This window comes from Saccopteryx leptura, chromosome 2 (assembly GCF_036850995.1).
Source record: "Saccopteryx leptura isolate mSacLep1 chromosome 2, mSacLep1_pri_phased_curated, whole genome shotgun sequence".
Taxonomy (NCBI): domain Eukaryota; kingdom Metazoa; phylum Chordata; class Mammalia; order Chiroptera; family Emballonuridae; genus Saccopteryx; species Saccopteryx leptura.
This window is the reverse complement of record NC_089504.1, coordinates 348,197,274-348,220,468: the sequence shown is the minus strand read 5'-3', so window position 1 is coordinate 348,220,468 and position 23,195 is coordinate 348,197,274. Positions and strand designations below refer to the sequence as shown.

The following is a 23,195-nucleotide window of genomic DNA, read 5'->3' as shown; positions in this document are numbered from 1 at the left end:
CCTCCCTTCCTTCCTTCCTTCCTTCCTTCCTTCCTTCCTAGTTCACTTATTAAATCCTGTGCTCCCAAGCTGTAACATAATTAGCTACTGGAGACAGTATTTATTTAGAGTAAGAAGGAAAGGTCAAGACTAAAAGGACAATGATCATTCACTGCAAACATTACAGTAAGGATTTCAATGGGATAGTAGAAATTTTAATAAACTTTACAGTAATTCTTTGCTATCATTCCTATCAAATTTCAACATAACATTTTAGGCAATGAAAATAACTGACCCCTGAAAACATTTTCACTTAATTGAAGATAGTGTATTATCAGGCTACTTTTCAGCTAGTGAACTTCATAATACATATGATTCAGAAAACTACAGTTAACCTGAATCTCAATGCGTGGAATCTTTCCACCTAAGATGAATCTTGTTCTCTTACCTAAATTAGTATCATGATTTGCCCTATTAGCAGACAAATTATAGAACAATTTAGGAAGTATTTTCTGTTGAAAAAAGATCGTTCACATGCTCTTCATCAACATAGAGATTATGGTAAATACTCTTCAATGTGGACCTTTTGAAATAAAGTTTTTCTATCATTCAACTTTTTTTGGCATAATGTTCCAGGAAACACTGAAATACTATTTAGCCAAAATAATGTGCAGCAGGATGAAGATAAATATATTTGAGCACTTAAAAATATTAAATACCATAGTAACAAGATTTCCAAACCATTGATGGGCGAGTTCATGTCCCACAACCAGAGCAACCCACTGGCGTGATGAAGAACAGGAGTTTTTTGGATCAATAAGCAATGCAGTCTCCCTGTGTTAAAAAAAAATTAAACAATAAAAGTATTGCAATAAAAGCATGCACAAATGGGGGAGGGAGATTCAAACAATAAATAAGATGGTCAAGTTAGGCTTTAGAGACGTCAAGAAAACATTTCCTGCCTGACCAGGAGGTAGCGCAGTGGATAGAGCATCGGACTGGGATGCCAAGGACCCAGGTTCGAGACCCCTAGGTCGCCAGCTTGAGCGCAGTCTCATCTGGTTTGAGTAAAAGCTCACCAGCTTGGACCCAAGGTCGCTGCCTCGAGCAAGGGGTTACTCGGTCTGCTGAAGGCCCGTGGTCAAGGCACATATGAGAAAGCAATTAATGAACGACTAAGGTGTCGCAATGCGCAACGAAAAACTAATGATTGATGCTTCCCATCTCTCCGTTCCTGTCTGTCTGTCCCTGTCTGTCCCTCTCTCTGACTCACTCTCTGTCTCTGTAAAAAAAATTTTTTAAATGTTAGCTTAAAAAAAAAAAAAAAGAAAATATTTCCTTAGAGTATACAGGATAGAAAAAGTTCTAGGAAGATTAAAGACTATGTCAGTAGAATTTATACAAGAGATAAAGCTGTGACACAAGTTTAATTTTGTTTGTTGACAGGACAGCTGCCTAAAATTTTAGAAAAACTTTGTTTAAGGGATTTAGGGATTATTGTACTAGATAGAAAAGACAGTTCTTCCATCAAGAACGGGAGTGTCAAGTAGGGGAAAGAAGCATTCCACAGTCCCAAAAAGAACACCGTGCAGGCTGTCTAAAACTTAGCTCATTGAAGGCAATTGAAAGAAGAAGGCAAAAACTTGTTTACAGACTCTGCTTCAAAAATTATATAACCCACATGTTTATATTGTGGTGACAGACATGTAAAAATTTGTCTAGAAAATACTAAATCAGGGAAGGTTCTTCAGCTGGATAAATAACTATGAAACTACTGGAAGAGAAGGCACCAAAATGAGAAATTGAGCCAAAAACATATCTAAAAATGTTACTAACGCCAGATGCTCACTTTAAAATCTTATACTCTCAGATAGTAGCACCAGAGGGTGTTCATCTGCATTCCTGAAATGTGCAAGGAAGTGAGAAGATATTCAACTATGATTAGGAGTGAAACTCTTAAGAAATCAGTGATTGAAAAGATAAGGCAGGGTAATACATCAACATACCTATAGGTAACAAGGCCCCAGTTCTCCATGGCACCTTCATAAAATAAATATAAACATGTATTGATATACATACATACTTCTTTCTCAAAAATCACAAAATTCAAAAAAGTTATTACATTTCAGCAATAAAATGAAATTTACTTTACCAGCTGCAAAGTCTGCAATAGCAATGAGATCAATTTTAGGTAGAGGATAAGGAACATTGAAGTAGTCCTTATAAAAAGGCAGAGTTTTAGCAGCAACCTATAAAAGTATAAACAAAAGAACCATCTGATAAATATTTTATTGTGATTCATATAGCAATCCACAAAGGAATCCTGTTGTAAGCCAAAGTATCTCAAGTTACTAGACACCAATCCTGGGGAGCCCTACCTCCAAAGACTGCCTTAGCCCCAAGTTTTGTATATGTTAGCTATACTTTAATCTAGTTATAATTTGGCATTAAAAAATTACATATTTTCCCACCCACTCTCTGGATAAATTCCACGCTAATATTCTTCTAATCATTTTCTCATAAATTGTTAGTGCAACACTAAAGTTGGTAGTTTCAAAATTCTATTACAAATAAAACCAAAGTAGCACAACAAATTTCAGATTAAATTATAAATAACTGTACTAATAATTGATCAGAAATGTAAATTCCCCAACCTGGAGTTATGGACTGTTGGAACAATCCTCTTCAAGTACATTTACCTCTAACGCAAATTTTCCTTGCTCTGCTTTGCCAACAGGGGTGTAAACACGGACACACACACCATCTTTTGACCTTGTTTCTACAAAGTCATATTCACCCACAACAAATGCCACCAGATATGTAGACATGACAGGTGTGCGGGCAAACTTCACTTCCACTACATTTTCATCATCAGGGTATGGTTTCCGATCAATAACATTCTTTAAAAAAAAAAAGAAAAAATTTAAACAGATTTACATTCAATACAGAGCAAACACTAGCTCAAAACTATAGGCCAGGGGTCCCCAAACTTTTTACACAGGGGGCCACTTCACTGTCCCTCAGACCGTTGGAGGGCCGGACTATAAAAAAACTATGAACAAATCCCTATGCACACTGCACATATCTTATTTTAAAGTAAAAAAACAAAATGGGAACAAATACAATATTTAAAATAAAGAACAAGTAAATTTAAATCAACAAACTGACCAGTATTTCAATGGGAACTATTGGCCTGCTTTTGGCTAATGAGATGGTCAATGTCCGGTTCCATATTTGTCACTGTTAGCCATAACAAGAGATATGACATGCTTCCGGAGCCGTGATGCGTGCGTCCCACATCATCGGAAGCAGTACAGTATGTGAGCGACGCGCGCTTTGCAGCGCCACCACATACAGTACTCCAGGAGCACAGGATGCAAATGACCACCAATGAAAGAGGTGCCCCCTTCCGGAAGTGCGGCAGGGGCTGGATAAATGGCCTCAGGGGGCCGCGTGCATAGTTTGGGGACCCCTGCTATAGGCTTTGTTGCCTCTCCTTCCCCATTTCCAGAACTTGTCTATCCTAATTCATCAGTTGTTTATGCTGTCAAGATCTTTCCTATTAAAAAAGAAAGTAATCTGATCACACATTCACACTAAGAAGTTTGGGGCTAAAGTGTTAAAACCACTAAATATTTATGAGTAAAAATAAATAACTTTTCTTGAATATCTATTATATGCCAGACATTGGGATGTTTTAAGACAGACCTCAATACCTTTTAAGAATTATTCAAAAACAGATCTGATAAATTCAAACTAAACTGTAAATGAATGTTTTAATTTAATATATTAGCTTCCTCTCTAAGAATATTTGAAAAGAGAATGGCATTTTACCTATGGAATTCTTCCCTCCAATAAAAGAGACAAAGGCCAGTTATTTTCAGGCGCAGAAGGCTTTCCAAGTTCCCCAGATTCATTTTATAAGCTATAGGCTATTCTATGTCTTAAAGCACACCTAGACAATACACTTCAAGTGGCAAATGCTTACTCTATATATGAATGAGATCAATGACATCGGCAAAGAGAGCATATTCCAAAAATACAATCAAGTAGAAACCTAAATACAACTCATTACATGGTTATATCTTTTGGTATTTAATGTCAGATTTCTTTTTTCTTTCAGGTAATGTTTATTAAACTCAACACTTATTTAGATTTCTAAATTAAAAGAGGTAAGTAATCTTGTTAATATAATACAGTTTATAGGGAATTTCTCCCATGAGGTGGGAAACTCTCCAAATAAGGCAATTAAGAAAAAGAGAGCTTACTGGAAATAAAAAAAACTAATAACATCTGTGTTCCTATTATGCATCAAGCACTATGTTAGGTGGTTTCATGCTATCTTATCCAACCAGTAAATTAAATATGCTAAAACCTTATTCAAAATGTATATATACTTACAAACACATACATACCATGTTTGATAAAGCTACTCTGTCTTTAGGAACAACCAATGAGATATCAAAAGTGGCTTTGATGGCAGGCTCATCCCAGCAAGGAAAAGCCCTCCGAGCATCAGTAGCCTCAAAAAGAGAATATGAAATATAAATATCACTGAATCAACAGACTATTTCACAAACTGCCATTTCTCTCTCTCTCTCTGTCTTTATTTCTATCATTCATTCACTTGTTCAAATATTTACTTTCTACTTAGTGCCAAGCAACAAGCTACACTGACCTCTTTCCCCTTAGACCAGCGGTTCTCAACCTGTGGGTCGCCCACAGGTTGAGAACCGCTGCCTTAGACTGTCAAATAAAAAAATGACAACAGCCAACACAACAAACGCTGCCTGGTGTCGCCTGACCAGGTGGTGGCGCAGTGGATAAAGCATCGGACTGGGATGCAGAGGGCCCAGGTTCGAGACCCTGAGGTCACCAGCTTGAGTGCGGGCTCATCTGGCTTGAGCAAAAGCTCACCAGCTTGGACCCAAGGTCGCTGGCTCGAGCAAGGGGTTACTCGGTCTGCTGAAGGCCCGCGGTCAAAGCACATATGAGAAAGCAATCAATGAACAACTAAGTAAGGTGTTGCAATGCACAACGAAAAACTAATGATTGATGCTTCTCATCTCTCCGTTCCCGTCTGTCCCTGTCTATCCCTCTCTCTGACTCTCTGTCTCTGGGGGAAAAAAAAAAAAGCTTCCTGGTGTAAATGAATCAAAATTATACCTATTTCGTTTTGTCAGATGAGCAAAAAAAAAAAATTTTGGTGTGCCGTAGAATTTTAGTAGTTTATGTGTGCCATGAGATAAAAATGGTTGAATATTACTGAATAATTTATATCTTTTAATAAAACATTTCAAATATTTAATGCAAATGGTTTCATCAATAATGTTAACACAACAAGAGCACAGGAAGGTCAATAGGACACTGGTAAGGATTCAAAACTGGGTAAATATGATAGGTTGGCTCAGTAGTAGAGTGTGAGGCTGGCGTGTGGAAGTCCCAGGTTCAATTCCTGGTCAGGGCACACAGGAGAAGCAACCATCTGCCTCTTCCCCCTCCCCTTTATCTTTCTCTCTCTCTCTCCCTCCTCCAGCCATGGCTTATTTGAGCAAGTTAGTCCTGGGTGCTGAGGATGGCACCATGGCCTCGCCTGAGGTGCTAAAATAGTTCGGTTGTTGAGCAACAGAGCATCAGGTCCAGATGAGCAGATCAGTGCCCCCTAGTGGGCTTGTAGGATGGACCTCGGTATGGGTGTATGCGGGAGTCTTTCTGCCTCCTCACCTCTCACCAAAAAAAAAAAAAAAAAAAAGACAGATGCTCTATCAATTCTAAGCAGTCATTTGTTTAATAGCATTTCCAATACTACACATAAAACTGTCACCACTTGACCTACTTAAGGAGACTTGATTCTTTCTTTAAAAAATTAATAAATATAGGCCCTGGCCGGTTGGCTCAGTGGTAGAGCGTCGGCCTGGTGTGCAGAAGTCCCGGGTTCGATTCCCAGCCAGGGAACACAGGAGAAGCGCCCATCTGCTTCTCCACCCCTCCCCTTCCCCCTCTCCTTCCTCTCTGTCTCTCTCTTCCCCTCCCGCAGCCGAGGCTCCACTGGAGCAAAGATGGACCAGGCACTGGGGATGGCTCCTCGGCCTCTGCCCCAGGCGCTAGAGTGGCTCTGGTCGCAACAGAGCGACGCCCCAGAGGGGCAGAGCGTCGCCCCCTGGTGGGCGTCCCGGGTGGATCCCGGTCGGGCGCATGTGGGAGTCTGTCTGACTGTCTCTCCCCGTTTCCGGCTTCAGAAAAATACAGAAAAAAAAAAAAATTAATAAATATAAAAAAAAAACAAAGCACACTTGTTGAAGCAAAATAAAATCTAGTGGTTCAGTAGAGTATCAGTTACAAAAGGAAGGAATTAAATAAAACAGAAAAAAGAACAATTTATAATATTCTGTATCATGAAAAGAATAAAATATGCAGAGGTAGAGAAAGTACATAATTCTGACAAGAGTTTCTCAGAGGAAAAATGTTAGATGGCTGATTGCACACTCAAAAAAATAAGATTATTAAAATTATAAATTATATCAAAGAATAAATAAGACGTTTGAAAAGTGAATAGAATATAAAAAAAAGAAATGGTGGCACAGAAAAACTTAAATTAGGAGCAGAAGCAACACAGAAATGAATTGACACCATAGGAAATTTAAAAAATGACAAGATTTAAAGGCTCTAAAATTTCAAAGGACAAAGTGATGAAAGCAATCAAAGGCACATTTGAGGTCTAGACACTAGAGCTACACCTATTGTTAACTGATGTTCCTAAGAGCAACTCAGAATACACACATACACACAAACAAATACATGTAGGTAATAAATTTTCAATATCTGAGTTGCTTTTATACTATGTATCCTTCTTTTTTTTTTTTTTGTACTTTTCTGAAGCTGGAAACGGGGAGAGACAGTCAGACAGACTCCCGCATGCGCCCGACCGGGATCCACCCGGCACACCCACCAGGGGCGACGCTCTGCCCCTCCGGGGCGTCGCTCTGTGGCGACCAGAGCCACTCTAGCGCCTGGGGCAGAGGCCAAGGGGCCATCCCCAGCGCCCAGGCCATCTTTGCTCCAATGGAGCCTCGGCTGCGGGAGGGGAAGAGAGAGACAGAGAGGAAGGTGAGGGGGAGGGGTGGAGAAGCAGATGGGCGCTTCTGTGTGCCCTGGCTGGGAATCGAACCCGGGACTTCTGCACGCCAGGCCGACACTCTACCACTGAGCCAACCGGCCAGGGCCTATGTATCATTCTTAATTAAAATTACCCTCTTAGTATCTGACACCTGTGGCTTTTCCTACTAAATTAATAATACTACTTTATATATATATGTTATGTGTGTGTGTGTGTATATATAAAATCATTCCCTAACCCACAATCTTAATTCCTTCCCTCCATAATGAAGATAATTGGCTAAATATAAAATAAAAATCTAAAATTATGAATATAATTATGGCCAAAGGCATCTAGCCTCCAACAGTCACAAAGAGAATAGAACAGATGGCAGACTATTTAAAATCATAATACTTCAGAAAAGAAAACCATACCTCAAACTGGGTGACTGCAGCATATCGTACCTCTCCAGAAGGGGTAGTATATTTACTTCTATAGAAACCTTTCATTTTGTCATTCAGCTCTCCAACAAAGTCTATCTTTAAGGTTCCTGTACCTGTGATTGAAGATAAATGAAAACCACTTTTAGGGAAATGTTAAGTACAAGTTATCAAATATATGTCTTTAAGACACTAATTCATCTGGCTATTTACAATGTTTAAATCAAGTCTTCCTGTCTCAAATATTCTTCCTGGCAACAGAGAGAATACAATATGTACAAAGTACATGGCAGACTAATCCTAAAGTAAACTTTAAAGTTGTGTTTTGGGTGGGTAACTGCTTAGAAAGTTCTTTATTAACTTTATTATTTAGTCTCAGATTACCAATACATGAAGATAAAAACAGGAAAGGAAAGGAACATTTATTATTAAATGTTTAACATGCTATCATGCTTTAAAAGTATTTATAAACTTGGAAGAAGGTATTGTCTCCATTTTTTCAGATGAGGAAACTGAGGCTGAAACGTTAAATAACTTGTCCAAGGTCACACAATTAGTTAAGTAGCGAGAATGAGATAAAAACTTAGGCCTGTTTAATCCAAAATTCATGCTCTCTGCTAATTTTACCTTGTAAACTAGTCTTTTTATATGATTTCATACCAATACCTTTATCATTAAAGCAAGATACTATCTGTTCAATTCAAATGAGCACTGCTTTCATACTTTTATAAGTAACTATTGGGAACAGCAATGATTTGATCATCAAAAGGGCTTAAAAATCTCTTACAGTCACCTTAAACATATAGAATCTGATATTAAAGAGATACATTTAATTAATATTATTAAATATGAATAAAAATGAATATTTATTCAACCTGAATATTCTATTGTTCTACAAGAGCAAAATCAATTCAGACAAAATGGAATTTTTTGTGAGTATATATACTTTTTTTCATAATAGAAAAAAAATTATCTAGTAGTCACTGACTAAATTCAGATGCACAATAAAACAATAATCTTGTCCTACAGTTTACAAATCAAGCCAAACAAAATCCAGAAAAATGTTGACTTTGTAAAAATGATCCCTTTAAAGTGCCCATATATAACAGGATCTATAGGAATACAATGGAAGTATATAGTAGGACTGTAAAGTAATTAGCTAATCATACCCAAACTTTTATATCATAAAGTTTTACATTAAGATTTTATTTATTGATTTTAGGAAGGCGGTGAGGGAGGGAGGGTGGGAGGGGGGTAGGGAGGGAGAGAGAGGGAGGGAGAGAGGGAGAGAGAGAGAGAGAGAAAGAGAGAGAGAAAGGGGTAGGGGAGGAGTGAGAAGCTTCTCATACGTGCCTTGACCCAGCAAGCTGGGGGATTTCGAATCAGCGAACTAAGCGTTCCAGGTGGATGCTTTATCCACTGCACCACTACAGGTCAGGCCCTACTCTAAACTTTTAAAACTATCATTTTGAAATGCTGTTGAACAATGATACTGACAATGTTCAAAACATTCTCTCTCTCTCTCTCTCTCTCTCACTTTCTGACGTATGCTCTTGGATGCACACAAAGAAAATCTTCACCTTCCAAAACTCAATTTGCTTTTCAAAAAGGTCTAAAAGTCTTACAAGAATCCAAGTCTACGGACTAAGTTAATGACAAACTGCAAACCATTCCTAAACAAGACACTAAGTGCGCCTATGAAGTACTTAAATTGATTATTTCCTTAGGTGCCACAAACTGGTTCTGAATATAATTTCAAGTGAAAATTTCAGACCTTTGCACCAAAGTCATCACTAAAAAAAGTGCCACATTCTTAAAGTAATCATGCTGGGAAAACAAAACAACTCAACTGAACTGACATTTGTGATTTCTTTTTTTAAATCAGACATTCTGTTTGAAGGGGACAGGAATACTTTTTTCTTTTTTCTCTTAAAGAGAATGATAGATTACTGGGACAATAAATATGAATACAGTAAGAGAATCTGAAAGAATTCTAAATAACTGATATTAAAATTTTAAACTATAAAGAATATAAAATTTCTCTCTTTGCCTAAGAAATTAACTGATTTTTTTTATAAAAGAAGATATGTTCATATTAATAAAGTTTACAAGGGATATCTAATAGATTATAAAAACCCACCTCTTTTTATGTTACAATTCCATAAACAGAATTGGTAAGTTTGTTTTCACTATGTCAACTGTTAAGGTGTCTGTTACATAACTCATATGCCACGGTAAATCTACTTTCAACTTTTCCTATTTGGAACAAAACTCGTAACTAAATAAGAAAGGCTGCTTACACTTTTACTCGGTTTTAAATCTCCAAGGCCATCAAATCATAACAAGATATTGATAGTGACCACTTCCAAAAGTGGCATACTAAAGAAAATACAAAGTATTGGGAAGGGTTATTACCTGAAATTCAAACAAAACACAAGTTAAAAAATATTTTTAAATCATTAATAAATTTAATTAGTGTCACATTGTACAATACTAATTACAAAGTATTTACCATTAATATAGTAGAATTTTAGGGCAAGAACAGGAGAAAAACAGGATTTCTTAATTTCACTTATCAAATTTATACCATATTGAAGAACTGATTGCCAGGTTGTCTAATTTTATACCTATTTGCATATATAATTTAAATGCTTCCTCAAATTATATACAATATCTTGATATCTAATATTGATCTGCTTGGGTAGTAACCCTTTTAAAACATATAATGAGCTCATTTATAAATTAAACAATTGAAAAATTGGGACTTCCACCAAAAAATCTAATTGTTTAACATTCAGGAGAGTGTGTTATAAAAACTAAAGTAGATCTTAAAGTACTTTAATAAAAATTTAATGAGCCTAATAAATGCTATAAAATCAAAGACAGATTATATGAAAAGATTAAAGGTCTTTGCCTTTGTGTCACCATTTATGACCCTGTTTTTCATTCTTCAAAATGTTAGTTTCTTCAAGTAAATGCCACTCTACAGGATTCTTAACTACTGATTCTGAGGCTGTTAGGTGGTAACTTAATCACTATTCTAGAATAGTGCCAATTTCAGACAAGATGTTTTATTTAGTTATAGAAAAGCTGACATGACTATTAGGTTTGATGAGGCTAAACACAAACGTTACTAATATACATTCAATATTTACTCCATTACGAGAAGACAGACTACTTGTACAACTTATAAAATTCTGAAAAAATAAGGACTTCATTCCTAAGCAAAGAATAACTGGATAACTTTGAGAGAATCTTGGGAAAATGTGAACGCCAATGATTTTCAAAAAAATTTATAGATATTCAACAATTCAATATAGTCACATCTAAAAATAAGAGACTTTAAAAATCCTAATATATATCAGTTACTTACTGTATTATTAGCTGAAAATCTCCAAAAATCTGTCAAATTATAGCATACTAAGGGTCATAACCTTCCCTGACTTGTTCCTGCTTTTATTAGAAATGCACAATTTACAATGTCTGCTATAAAAAGTCTTACATAAGATGCAGAATATTATATGTAGCATGCTAATTTCTATGTTTCTAAGTAGTATTTACACAAATGCTTAAACAGCATGGTATAGTTTAGAAAGGATATATAGGAAACTGGTTGCTTCTGAGGAGTGGAGCTGAAAGATGAAGACGGATATAATGGCAAACAAATTTTCACTACATGTCATTTGAATTTCAAACCAGGTCCATGTATTATATACTGCCTGAGTTCAAATCCAGGCTCTCCCACTTACTAGCTGCTGACCTTGGGCAAGTTACTTAAATTATTTAAATCAGTGATTTTACACTACTGATTAAACCATCTTTGTGCCTTCATTTCTTCATCTATAAAGTGGAGATAATAGATTATATCTCAAAAAGGACTTAAATAGGCCCTGGCCGGTTGGCTCAGTGGTAGAGCGTCGGCCTGGCATGCAGAAGTCCCAGGTTCGATTCCCGGCCAGGGCACACAGGAGAAGCGCCCATCTGCTTCTCCACCCCTCCCCCTCTCCTTCCTCTCTGTCTCTCTCTCTTCCCCTCCTGCAGCCGAGGCTCTATTGGAGCAAAGATGGCCCGGGCGCTGGGGATGGCTCCTTGGCCTCTGCCCCAGGTGCTAGAGTGGCTCTGGTCGCGACAGAGCGATGCCCCGGAGGGGCAGAGCATCGCCCCCGGCGTGCCGGGTGGATCCCGGTCAGGCGCATGCGGGAGTCTGTCTGACTGTCTCTCCCGGTTTCCAGCTTCAGAGAAATACAAAAAAGAACTTAAATAAATCAGTATTTGTGATGCACATATGACAGTGGCACAAATTAAGCATGCAATAGATACATGTGTATATTATACACATACACACACAAACATCAAACTCACACATACACACACAAACATCAAACTCACGTGCATCATCTAGGAGGGGAGAGAAAGAGAAAGAGAAAGAGAAGAGAAAGGGAAGGAGGGAGGGAGGGAAGGAGGGAAGGAAGGAGGGGGAAGGGGGAGAGTGGGAGAGTGGGAGAGAAGGAGAAGGGTGGGGGAGGAACAACTTCGATATGTGCCCTGACCAGGCAAGCCCGGGGTTTTGAACTGGTGACCTCAGTGTTCCATATCAACGCTTTATCCACTGTGCCTCCACAGATCAGGCAACTTTGCTTACCTCATTTTTAGTCTTTCTTCTTAACTAAATATCCTGAGTAATGTCTTACCTCCATCCTACATATTCTGATACACAATAATTTTATTATTCAGCTTTAAAAATTTTCTAATTTCCGCCTGACCAGGCGGTGGCGCAGTGGATAGAGCGTCAGACTGGGATGCAGAAGGACCCAGGTTCGAGACCCCGGGGTTGCCAGCTTGAGCACGGGCTCATCTGGCTTGAGCAAAAAGCTCACTAGCATGGACCCAAGGTCACTGGCTCGAGTGGGGGGGGGGGGGTCCTCAGTCTGCTGAAGGCCCGCGGTCATGGCACATATGAGAAAGCAACCAGTGAACAACTACGGTGTCGCAACGAAAAACTGATGATTGATGCTTCTCATCTCTCTTCGTTCCTGTCTGTCTATCCCTATCTATCCCTCTATCTGACTCTCTCTCTCTCTCTCTCTCTGTCCCTGTAAAAAATAAAAATAAAAAAATAAAATAAAAATTTTCTAATTTCATAACAATTCTTTGACTCATTAATTTTCAGATTTAATTTTTCCAAATACATGAGAAATGATTTTCTCTTTTGCTTTTAGTCATTGTGAAAAGATTAATCTTTTCATAGTGAAAACAGAATGTAGTCTATAATGTTACATATTTTTAAATTTTTAAGAGATTTTACTTTATTTCTATCAAAGTAATGGTTCATAACTTAAAACTCATATAGTACCTATAGGCTTACATACATAACCTGCAGGCTCCTGCCCCCAGTAGCAACTCTGATTTCTAAATGCCTTGCTTATAGCTATTTCTTTTCTTTTTTTTCTTGAATTTTTAATTTCTATTATAATTTCCAAAAGTTTCCATGCTCTTATTCTTTGTTTGATAACACTGTGCACTGCCCTTGTTTAATGAATGCAGTACTAACAACATCTCTAAGGAAACTGATTCTTAGAGATATTGTTAGTACTGATTTTCATTTATTTTTACTTCTTCCAAGTTCCTATACTTCTATTATACTTACTGTTTTGCTTTTTTGCTCTATCTTTCATATTAGAAGTTTTATCAAATATCTGATCATTGTTGCCCCAGTGACTTTGGGCTTGGGCTATTATTTGATTTGGTAAATAAAATGTGAATGGACATCGTGTACACCATCCATGCAGAAGGGTTTTTTTTTACAGTGACAGAGAGAGTCAGAGAGAGGGATAGACAGGAGTGGAGAGAGATGATAAGCATCAATCATCAGTTTTTTGTTGTAACACTTTAGTTGTTCATTGATTGCTTTCTCATATGTGCCTTGACCGTGGGGTTGCAGCAGACCGAGTAACCCCTTGCTCAAACCAGCAACCTTGGGTCCAAGCTGGTGAACTCTGCTCAAACCAGATGAGCCTGCGCTCAAGCTGGCGACCTCGGGGTCTCGAACCTGGATCCTTCCGCATCCCAGTCCAACGCTCTATCCACTGCGCCACCGCCCGGTCCATGCAGAAGTTTTAAATGTCTTTGAAGTTTGGCTCTGTCCTCATCCCTGAACTTCTCTACCCTCTACTGTGTGAGAGAACAGCATGCAGTAGATCAGGGGTCTCAAACTCGCGGCCCGCCAAACAATTCTGTGCAGCCCGCAGACTAATCCACAAAGTTCAAAATATTTTGGATAAAATTAAGTAAGCCTAGGGGCCTACTTGTATTTTTCATTTCTCTAGCATCCTAGCTAGATATTAGCTTAGTTAACAGCAGTTGTGATGCGAACTACAGTTTCTGGTCGTTTTGTGACACTGAGTAAACTGCATGTACGATTGTGCTTGTTGTACTGATTTTTTTTTGTTTTCAACTGCAGTGAGAAAAGTGTTGCGTAACAGTTGCCTTTTGTAGACCTAGTGCGGCCCGCCAAAGGGCTGTGATCTTGCTCTGCGGCCCACATGCTGAGTTGAGTTTGAGACCCCTGCAGTAGATAGTAGCTGCTCGCTACAGATCCTAGAATGAGAAGACTTGTGAGCTGAGTGGAGCCCAGTAAAAATGGCAATATGGCTGCAGATGATCACCAGTCCTCACAGGGCCATGTATAAGCAAAAAATATTTGTTGTAAACCACTGAGATTTGTGATCTTATTTTTGGGTTAAAATGTACACATATACTTATATATACACAGAATATTTCTGAAAGGATTTACAAGATAATGGAAGAAGGGGTCAGAGGGAGGGAATCTCAATTTTCATGTTATATTCTTAGGTATCTATTAATATATGTTCATGGCAAAACATTTATTTTTATAATAATTTTATATAAAAAATCCTAGTTAGAAAAAGACAAAATGAAAGATTGTTAAGAGCCCTGAATAAAAGACAACTTGTTCAATTAAAAATTTTTCTAAAAATACTTTTATATTAAGGCAATATAGTCTGTTTAAAAATTATGAAAACCACAAAAAGGTATAAATAAGAATAAAAATCATCAATTACGTCAACAACCAGACATATAATTTTCTTTGTACCATTTCAGAGATATGATTCATCACCCTGTATATGTAATTTTGTAATTTACTTTTTAATTTTACATTATAATAAGCACTTTACAGTGTTAAGAATTCACAAACCTCACTTTTAATTGCTATGTATGTATTCCACCATACAAATATGTCATAGCTTAATTATTTTCTCTCTAATGTGTGGACAAACATATTGATTCCAATTTTTTTTAACTACCTTAAATAATGTCTCAATAGATATTCCTGGGTATAAAGCCTTTCTTGTGTTTATGATTTTTCTTTAGAATATATTCCTATTACCAGAATTGCAGGGTCAAAAGACATAAGCATGTTTAGTTTCTTGATACATACTGCCAGACTGCTTCTAAATAAATTACATGAATTTACACCCCTACCAATAATATCAAGGCAGTCACATCATAGAGAATCTTTTGTTTTTTTATTTCAGCTGACAGGACAGGCAAAAACTTTTGATATTTCTCATTACTAGGAAGCTAAGTATCTTATCTTTTCACATGTTTACTGACATTTGCATTTTCTTTCATATGAATTATCTCTTGCTTTACATTTGCTCATTAATCAAAATCTTAGTGCTTTACCAATAAATTTGTATATAATTTTTTTTCCACTATATTTAGCTTGGGAAGTCTTCTATTTTCTTGTGGTTCTATACCTAATAGTAGCATATCAAAAAATATTTCTTTCCATGCCCTCACTAACATAATATCTATCTAGTCTCTAGCTGTACCTCAAAATCATCTGTGGGATGTTCATCTCAGAGATTTGGATTCAATTAATAAAAGATAGAGCGAGATAAATGTATTTTTAAATTGAATTTATTGGGGTAACATTGGTTAATAAATTTGGTTAATATATTTTTAAAAAGCTGAGACTGAAAAGCTAAAAAACAATGCACTCTCTTCTCGGGTAGAATGAGCTTTAGTTTTGGGTCTTTCTCTCTCTCTCTCGCTTTCTTTTTCCCCTGGTGGTTCAAAAGTTGCAATGAACCTGACTTTAAGCTGCTTAAAATATGAGGGGGAAAAACGGCCTACAGTTAATTTCTTTGCAAAAAATAAGATGTCACTATTGATCACGGGACTTTACAAAAGCCACATACATCTCTTACCTGGTTGGAGAGTACTAGGAAAAGACAAGGTGACTTTTTCATCTTCGTTCTGATAGTTAAATCCTGTAGCATGTATTTCTGGAATGGAAAAAAAAACCATTACAATAAATCTAACTGAACTAATAAGGTCAAATGCAGACTGCAGCAATTAACATTTTCAAGAGCAAAATCTCCACTGAAACCAAATATTCTTAATAAATTGAGTTCCTACTAACAAGAGTGTCATTTCAAACAAACCTATATAAAGTTATATGACCTACATTAAATACGCTCCTTAAAACCAGTCCTTACACATCCTATATTAATTCACAAAACTTTATGATATAAAGGAAATAGGGTTACTATAAATGTGGAAAGGTTTTCTACCAGATTCTCAGACCTATTTCATTCTTATCTTTGTGAGGAAATAATGCTTTCTATGATTCAGTCTTATTCATGAACATGTGAAGACTGAGAAAATTGCTGAGCTTTCATGTTAGAGATTTATTAATGAAAAGTTCTACCCTCCAGCCAAAGATAAGTAACAATTCCAATTAAGACATAAATCTTACTAACTTTAGTAAATTTTTTGGGGGGGGACAGTCAGAGAAAGGGACAGACAGGAAGTGAGAGAGATGGGAAGCATCAATTCTTCGTTTTGGCACCTTAGTTGTTCACTGATTGCTTTCTCATATGTGCCTTGACAGGGGTGGGGGGGCTACAGCAGACCAAGTGACCTCTTGGTCAAGCCAGTGACCATTGGACTCAAGCTAGTGACTATGTGGTCATGTTTATGATCCCATGCTCAAGCCAGTGGCCCCGCATTCAAGCCAGCAATCTGGGGGTTTTGAAACCTGGGTCCTCTGCATCCCAGACAAATACTCTATCCACTGTGCCACTACCTGGTCAGGCTAAAATTCTTTGTTGTTACATTTTACAGAAATAAAGAAGGTGAAAACAGGTGTGTGGGTTAAATTAAGACTGATTTGGCCCTGGCCGGTTGGCTTAGTGGTAGAGCGTCAGCCTGGCGTGCAGAAGTCCCGGGTTCGATTCCCAGCCAGGGCACACAGGAGAAGCACCCATCTGCTTCTCCACCCCTCCCCCTCTCCTTCCTCTCTGATTCTCTCTTCCCCTCCCTCAGCCAAGGCTCTATTGGAGCAAAGTTGGCCCGGGCGCTGGGGATGGCTCTGTGGCCTCTGCCTCAGGCGCTAGAGTGGCTCTGGTCGCAACAGAGCGACGCCCCGGATGGGCAGAGCATTGCCCCCTGGTGGGCGTGCCGGGTGGATCCCGGTAGGGCGCATGCGGGAGTCTGTCTGACTGCCTCCCCAATTCCAGCTTCAGAAAAATACAAAAAAAAAAAAAAAAAAAGACTGATTTACTCTCTACCAGGAGTGAGAAGAAACTGCTTATCTGACTGCAACTTCAGAAAAGTTAATTGACAGTTTAAAGAAAGAGCTAAGCAAGTTAACTTCCAACCATATTACATTCCATTCTTAATGAAGTCAGCCAAAGAGGTAGCTTTAATAAGCACATGCAGAGATGCTCAACATCATTAACCACTAAGGAAATGCAAGTCAAAATGAGAGTGAGATACCACTTCACAACCAGTATGTTTATAATTAAAAATAGTAACAATAGCCTGACCAGGTGGTGGTGCAGTGAATAGAGCTTCGGACTGGGATGCCGAGGACCCAGGTTTGAGACCCCCAAGGTCACCAGTTTGAGCACGGGCTCATCTGGTTTGAGCAAAAGCTCACAAGCTTGGACCCAAGGTCGCTGGCTCGAGCAAGGGGTTGCTCGGTCTGCTGAAGGCCCGCGGTCATGGCACGTATGAGAAGGCAATCAAGGAACAATTAAGGTGTTGCAATGTGCAATGAAAAACTAATGACTGATGCTTCTCATCTCTCCTTTCCTGTCTGTCTGTCCTTGTCTATCCCTCTCTCTGACTCTCTGTCTCTGTAAAAAAAAAAAAAAGTAACAATAAGTATAATGGAGGATGTAGAGAAATTGGAATACTCATACACTGCTTGATGGCAGGAATGTAAAATGGGACAGCTGCTTTGGAACAGCCTGGCATTTCCTCAAAAGATTAAATATAGATCTATCAGTCTCACCCAGCAATCCCATACCTATGTCCACACAAAAAATTACACACAAATGTTCATAGTAGCATTATTAATAAAAGCCAAGTGGAGGCCTGACCTGTGGTGGCGCAGTGGTAAAGCATCAACCTGGAAACGCTGAGGTTGCCAGTTCAAAACCCTGGGCTTGCCTGGTCAAGGCACATATGGGAGTTGATGCTTCTTGCTCCTCCCCCTTCTCTCTCTCTCTCCCCTCTCTATAATGAATAAATAAAATCTTAAAAAAAAAAAAAAAAAGCCAATTGGAAAAACAATCCAAATGTCCATCAACTGATGAACAGACCCAATGTGGTATACAATAAAATATTTAACAACAGAAATGAAGTACTGATATATGCTACAATATGGATACCCCTTAAAAACGTTACGCTAAGTGAAAAAAAAGAAACAAAAGGCCACATATTTATAAGAAATGTCCAGAATAGGCAAATCTATAGAGACAAAAAGTAGATTAGTGGTTGCCATGGGCTGGTAGATTAGTGGAATCACCAAATATTGAATTTCCAATGTTTTTAATAACATTATGGTTCCAATGTTTTTATAAAGCCAAAATCTTTACAAAACCAATAAGAAACTAAAACTTCAAATTTTAAAAGAACTTGAATCAATTACTCCTCATTTTATAGATGAAGACAATGAGGTATATTTATAAAATAATGATTTGCCTAAGGTCACACAGCTGGACTAGAACTCAGTTCCCTTCCTACTTTTTTTTTAATTCTTTTTTTTTTTTTTTAGAGAGAGAGAGAGAGGGAGGGAGGGAGGGAGGGAGGAGGGAGGAGCAGGAAGCATCAACTCCCATATATACCTTGAACAGACAAGTGCAGGGTTTTGAACCGGGGACCTCAGTGTTCCCAGGTCGACGCTTTATCCACTGCGTCACCAGAGGTCAGGCTCCCTTCCTACTCTTATTGCCAAAATACTTTCTACTATCATAAGCCAGCTCCTAAATTTGAACAGAAACTCAAGACTTGGCATATAAACTAATACTGATGAACTCTCTAAAACAATGACCTTTGCTGGCAAAAACTAAATCTTTGCTCTGATTCCCTATAATTATACTTAGCCTATAGTAAAGCCAAGAATCACCTTAACACTTAAAATGTACTTTTCTTCAGTGTAATAATGCCTGGAGAAGCTGCGGGGAGAGTTATTTTTTTCTTGAGAAGGGCAGGGTACCCTAGAAAGGGTTTGCCCCAAGAGAGGGGCCGATTTTTTAAAAAATGAATGAAAGAACAAATGAATGAATGTAAATAAAAAGAATGTACCCTTCTGACTAATACATAAAACAGCATTGCCTGACCTGTGGTGGCGCAGTGGATAAATCGTCGACCTGGAAATGCTGAGGTCGCCAGTTCAAAACCCTGGGCTTGCCTGGGTTTCGACACATATGGGAGTTGATGCTTCCAGCTCCTCCCTCCTTCTCTCTCTCTGTCTCTCTCTCCTCTCTCTCCCTCTCTGTCTCTCTCTCTCTCTTCTCTAAAAATGAATTAAAATAAAAAAAATAGAAACAGGCCCTGGCCGGTTGGCTCAGTGGTAGAGCGTCGGCCTGGCATGCGGGGGACCCGGGTTCGATTCCCGGCCAGGGCACAGAGGAGAAGCGCCCATTTGCTTCTCCACACCCCCCCTCCTTCCTCTCTGTCTCTCTCTTCCCCTCCTGCAGCCAAGGCTCCATTGGAGCAAAGATGGCCTGGGCGCTGGGGATGGCTCCTTGGCCTCTGCCCCAGAGCGACGCCCCGGAGGGGCAGAGCATCGCCCCCTGGTGGGCAGAGCGTCGCCCCTGGTGGGCGTGCCGGGTGGATCCCGGTCGGGCACATGCGGGAGTCTGTCTGACTGTCTCTCCCCATTTCCAGCTTCAGAAAAAAAGAAAAAGAAAAAAAAAATAGAAACATAAAACAGCATTATCATAACCTTGAATTACTAGGATCAAAGATCATTTCCATAAAGCTAACTTGTTTTTATAAATGCAAAAAAAGCTCAAACTGGTAATAAATAAAAATAGAAAAACAAAAGAATAGCAGTTTCAAAATTGAAACAATTGCCCTGGTCTAACAGCTCTGTTGGTTAGAGCATTGTCCCGAAGCGCAGAGGTTGCTGGTTCGATCCCTGGTCAGGGAACATACAAGAACAGATCAACATTCCTATCTTTCTTTCTAAGATCAATTAATAATTTTTTGTTTTTTTGTTTTCTTTTTTTACAGAGACAAAGAGAGAGTCAGAGAGAGGGATAGACGGGCAGACAGACAGGAACAGAGAGATGAGAAGCATTAATCATTAGTTTTTCTTTGCGTATTGCAACACCTTAGTTGTTCACTGATTGCTCTCTCACATGTGCCTTGACCGCTGGCCTTCAGCACACTGAGTAACCCCTTGCTCGAGCCAGTGACCTTGGGTCCAAGCTGGTGAGCTTTGCTCAAACCAGATGAGCCTGTGCTCAAGCTGGCGATCTCAGGGTCTCAAACCTGGGTCCTCCTCATCCCAGTCCAACGCTCTAACCACTGCACGACCGCCTGGTCAGACAATTAATAAAAATTTTTTAATTGAAATAATCAAATTTTATATTGCTAGATCCTATTTTACATCATATGCTTCCAAATATACACATCAACTATATTATGTGTACAAAGAAGATCAAAATTTCCTCAAAAATTTTCTCTTAGCAAAGGAGTAGCTATATATGTGAATTCTTAAAAAGTTGCTTGTATTATGGGATACTCTTCCAATAACTTTATATTGGACAACACGCCACTTTGCAAACGACACTGGAGTTTCTAATAACCTTGGTCAATCACAGTTTTGGCTATTCTGTAAATGGTACCACCATTTATCCAGTGACAAACCAAAAATATGGAATCATCCGAAATGCCTCTCTCCATGTCTGTCTGTCTCTCTCAAACCACACATCCAACAAGCCGATTCAATAGCCTATATCTTTAATCCTAGACTTTCTCCAGATCTACACATTTTATGTGTTTTGGGTCTCTGCTCAAAGCAGTTCTTTAAAAAAAAATTTTTTAAAGATTTTTATTTATTCATTTTGGGGGAGAAAGAGAGAGAGAGAGAGAGAATGGGGGCAGAGCAGGAAGCATCAACTCCCATATGTGCCTTGACCAGGCAAGCCCAGGGTTTCGAGCGTTCCAGGTCGACGCTTTATCCACTGCGCCACCACAGGTCAGGAATCAGAGCACTTCTTTAGAGATCTGCCCCATCACCTTAAAGAATAATCCTTATTCCATATCCTGTTATTGTGATTTCTGAGCATTTACCACTACTTTACATTACATATTTGTTACTGTCTATCTTTCCAAAACAAATATATGTAAATGCTGATTCTTGGTTTTGTCAATCACTCTACCTCTCATGTTAGAACAGTTTCTGGTATGTTCAGTGAACATTAGCAGAACAAATGTCATGAAAATCATCAATACTACTCATACAAGATATGTTAATGAGAACCACCTTTACTAATGTTATTTGAATGGGGAGTTATGGCTAAAATTTCCAGCTACAACATAATACTATATTGATTCAGAAAGGGATTTATTTCAAATACCTTAGAAGATAATATTTGCCCTGAAACTATTAGATTGTTCAAAAATTGAAAAGCCATTAATACTAAAGAAACATGAGAAATCTAAATAAATGTGCTTCATTAACACTGAAATAGAGAAGGCAAAATTTCTAAATTAGTGTTTATATTACTTTAATAGTAATACAGTATATCAATATAATAGCTTATATTAACATATTTATAATTTAATTTATAATTTAAAATTAAAATTTTAATTTAAAATATATATATAAATGTGTGTGTGTATATATACACAAATACTGTTAGGTAGAATGTGTATAAGTGATAAACTTAACCAAACTTAACTTTGATCAAAAACTTTTTAAAAATCCTATAAATGGGAGAATAGGAATTTTATAATCTTATATGGTATTAAACTCTGAGCCTCTGTTTCATACCTATAAAATTAAAATCATTACCTACTTCTCAGTTAAAGATTTATAATATATTCTATATAAAGTACTTATCATGGTACCTGGTTCTAATCATTAAAAATTACTTTTTTCTAGATCATAACATATTTAATACAGTGCTTTATTAACTTTATTAACTCAACTAAACTGATATATTATACATGTACAAATAAGAACTATTGCTGAAATTCCTTATCAAGTGCTACATTTCAGAAAATAATTAAAAATAATTGGCATTTTCAAATCTATGGATATAAACATACATATTTGGGTATAAGCCTCCCTGTGTGAGTGATATGTTATTAGTCTACTAAATAGAAGCAAAATTTGAATATAACCATACATTTATAAAACCATGACAAGAAAAGTCTCATATTCAAAACAACTGCAATAGACTCACTTTGACTCTTAACAGTTTCCTCATGACAATATAGGCCTTCCATAACAAGACAAAACTACAAATTGGATTTTAAAAGCCTTGTTTTAAAAGTAATTAAGATAATTTGACTAAAAAAATCAGAACTATGTATATAGTACACATATGTAAGCACACACACACAGTATAGACATATATGTCTATTTCTGTATCTATAGACAAAGAAACTCACACACACGAATATACACTGCTCACAAAAATTAGAGGATCAGGGAATGTGCAGATTCTCCAGTACTTTCAGCCTTTTGCATAGTGCATGTTCATCAATGAAATAAAAGTTGGGTTTGCATCTCATTTGCATAATCAAACTTTCTTTGACTTGATTTTCTGATGTTGTTTAATAAAAAAAATCAAATGCTTTTTTAAATCGCTTCATATTCATTTTGAAATATCCCCTAATTTTTGTGAGCAATATATGTGTCTGTAAATTCACGTAACATCTGTGGGGGGATATGTACAAAACTCTCCATGAAAGACAGCTGGAAGGGTGAGGAGGGGCAAAGCAGGCTTACTTTGTACTATATATGCCATTTATACCTTTTAAACTTGGCATCATGTGTATACAGTGTGTCCATAATGTCATGGTGCATTTTTGACCAGTCACAGGAAAGCAACAAAAGACGACAGAAATGTGAAATCTGCACCAAATAAAAGGAAAACTCTCCCAGTTTCATACCTATTCAGTGCAGTTCAGTGCACGCACAGATTTTTTAGGGCTCCTTAGGTAGCTATCCCGTATAGCCTCTACAGACTCGTCACTGACTGATGGCCTACCAGAACGGGGTTTCTCTACCAAACTGCCGGTTTCCTTCAACTGCTTATCCCACCAAGTAATGTTATTCCTATGTGGTGGCGCTTCGTTATAAACTCGCCAATATTCACATTGCACTTTGGTCACAGATTCGA

The 23,195-nt window shown here is 37.9% G+C and overlaps 1 protein-coding gene across 2 annotated transcripts in view; it reads right to left on the bottom strand.

The window, feature by feature from the left end:
• NPEPPS (aminopeptidase puromycin sensitive) overlaps positions 1-23,195 on the bottom strand; it is a 94,583-nt gene that overhangs the window by 35,832 nt on the left and 35,556 nt on the right. For both annotated transcript variants that reach the window (XM_066364392.1, XM_066364391.1), the window contains exons 3-9: positions 15,750-15,827; positions 7,510-7,631; positions 4,395-4,502; positions 2,679-2,879; positions 2,132-2,228; positions 1,986-2,019; positions 699-813 (exon numbers count right to left, since the gene is read on the bottom strand). In XM_066364392.1, coding sequence (XP_066220489.1) covers positions 699-813; positions 1,986-2,019; positions 2,132-2,228; positions 2,679-2,879; positions 4,395-4,502; positions 7,510-7,631; positions 15,750-15,827 — 755 coding nt within the window. The remainder of the gene's footprint in view (positions 1-698; positions 814-1,985; positions 2,020-2,131; positions 2,229-2,678; positions 2,880-4,394; positions 4,503-7,509; positions 7,632-15,749; positions 15,828-23,195) is intronic.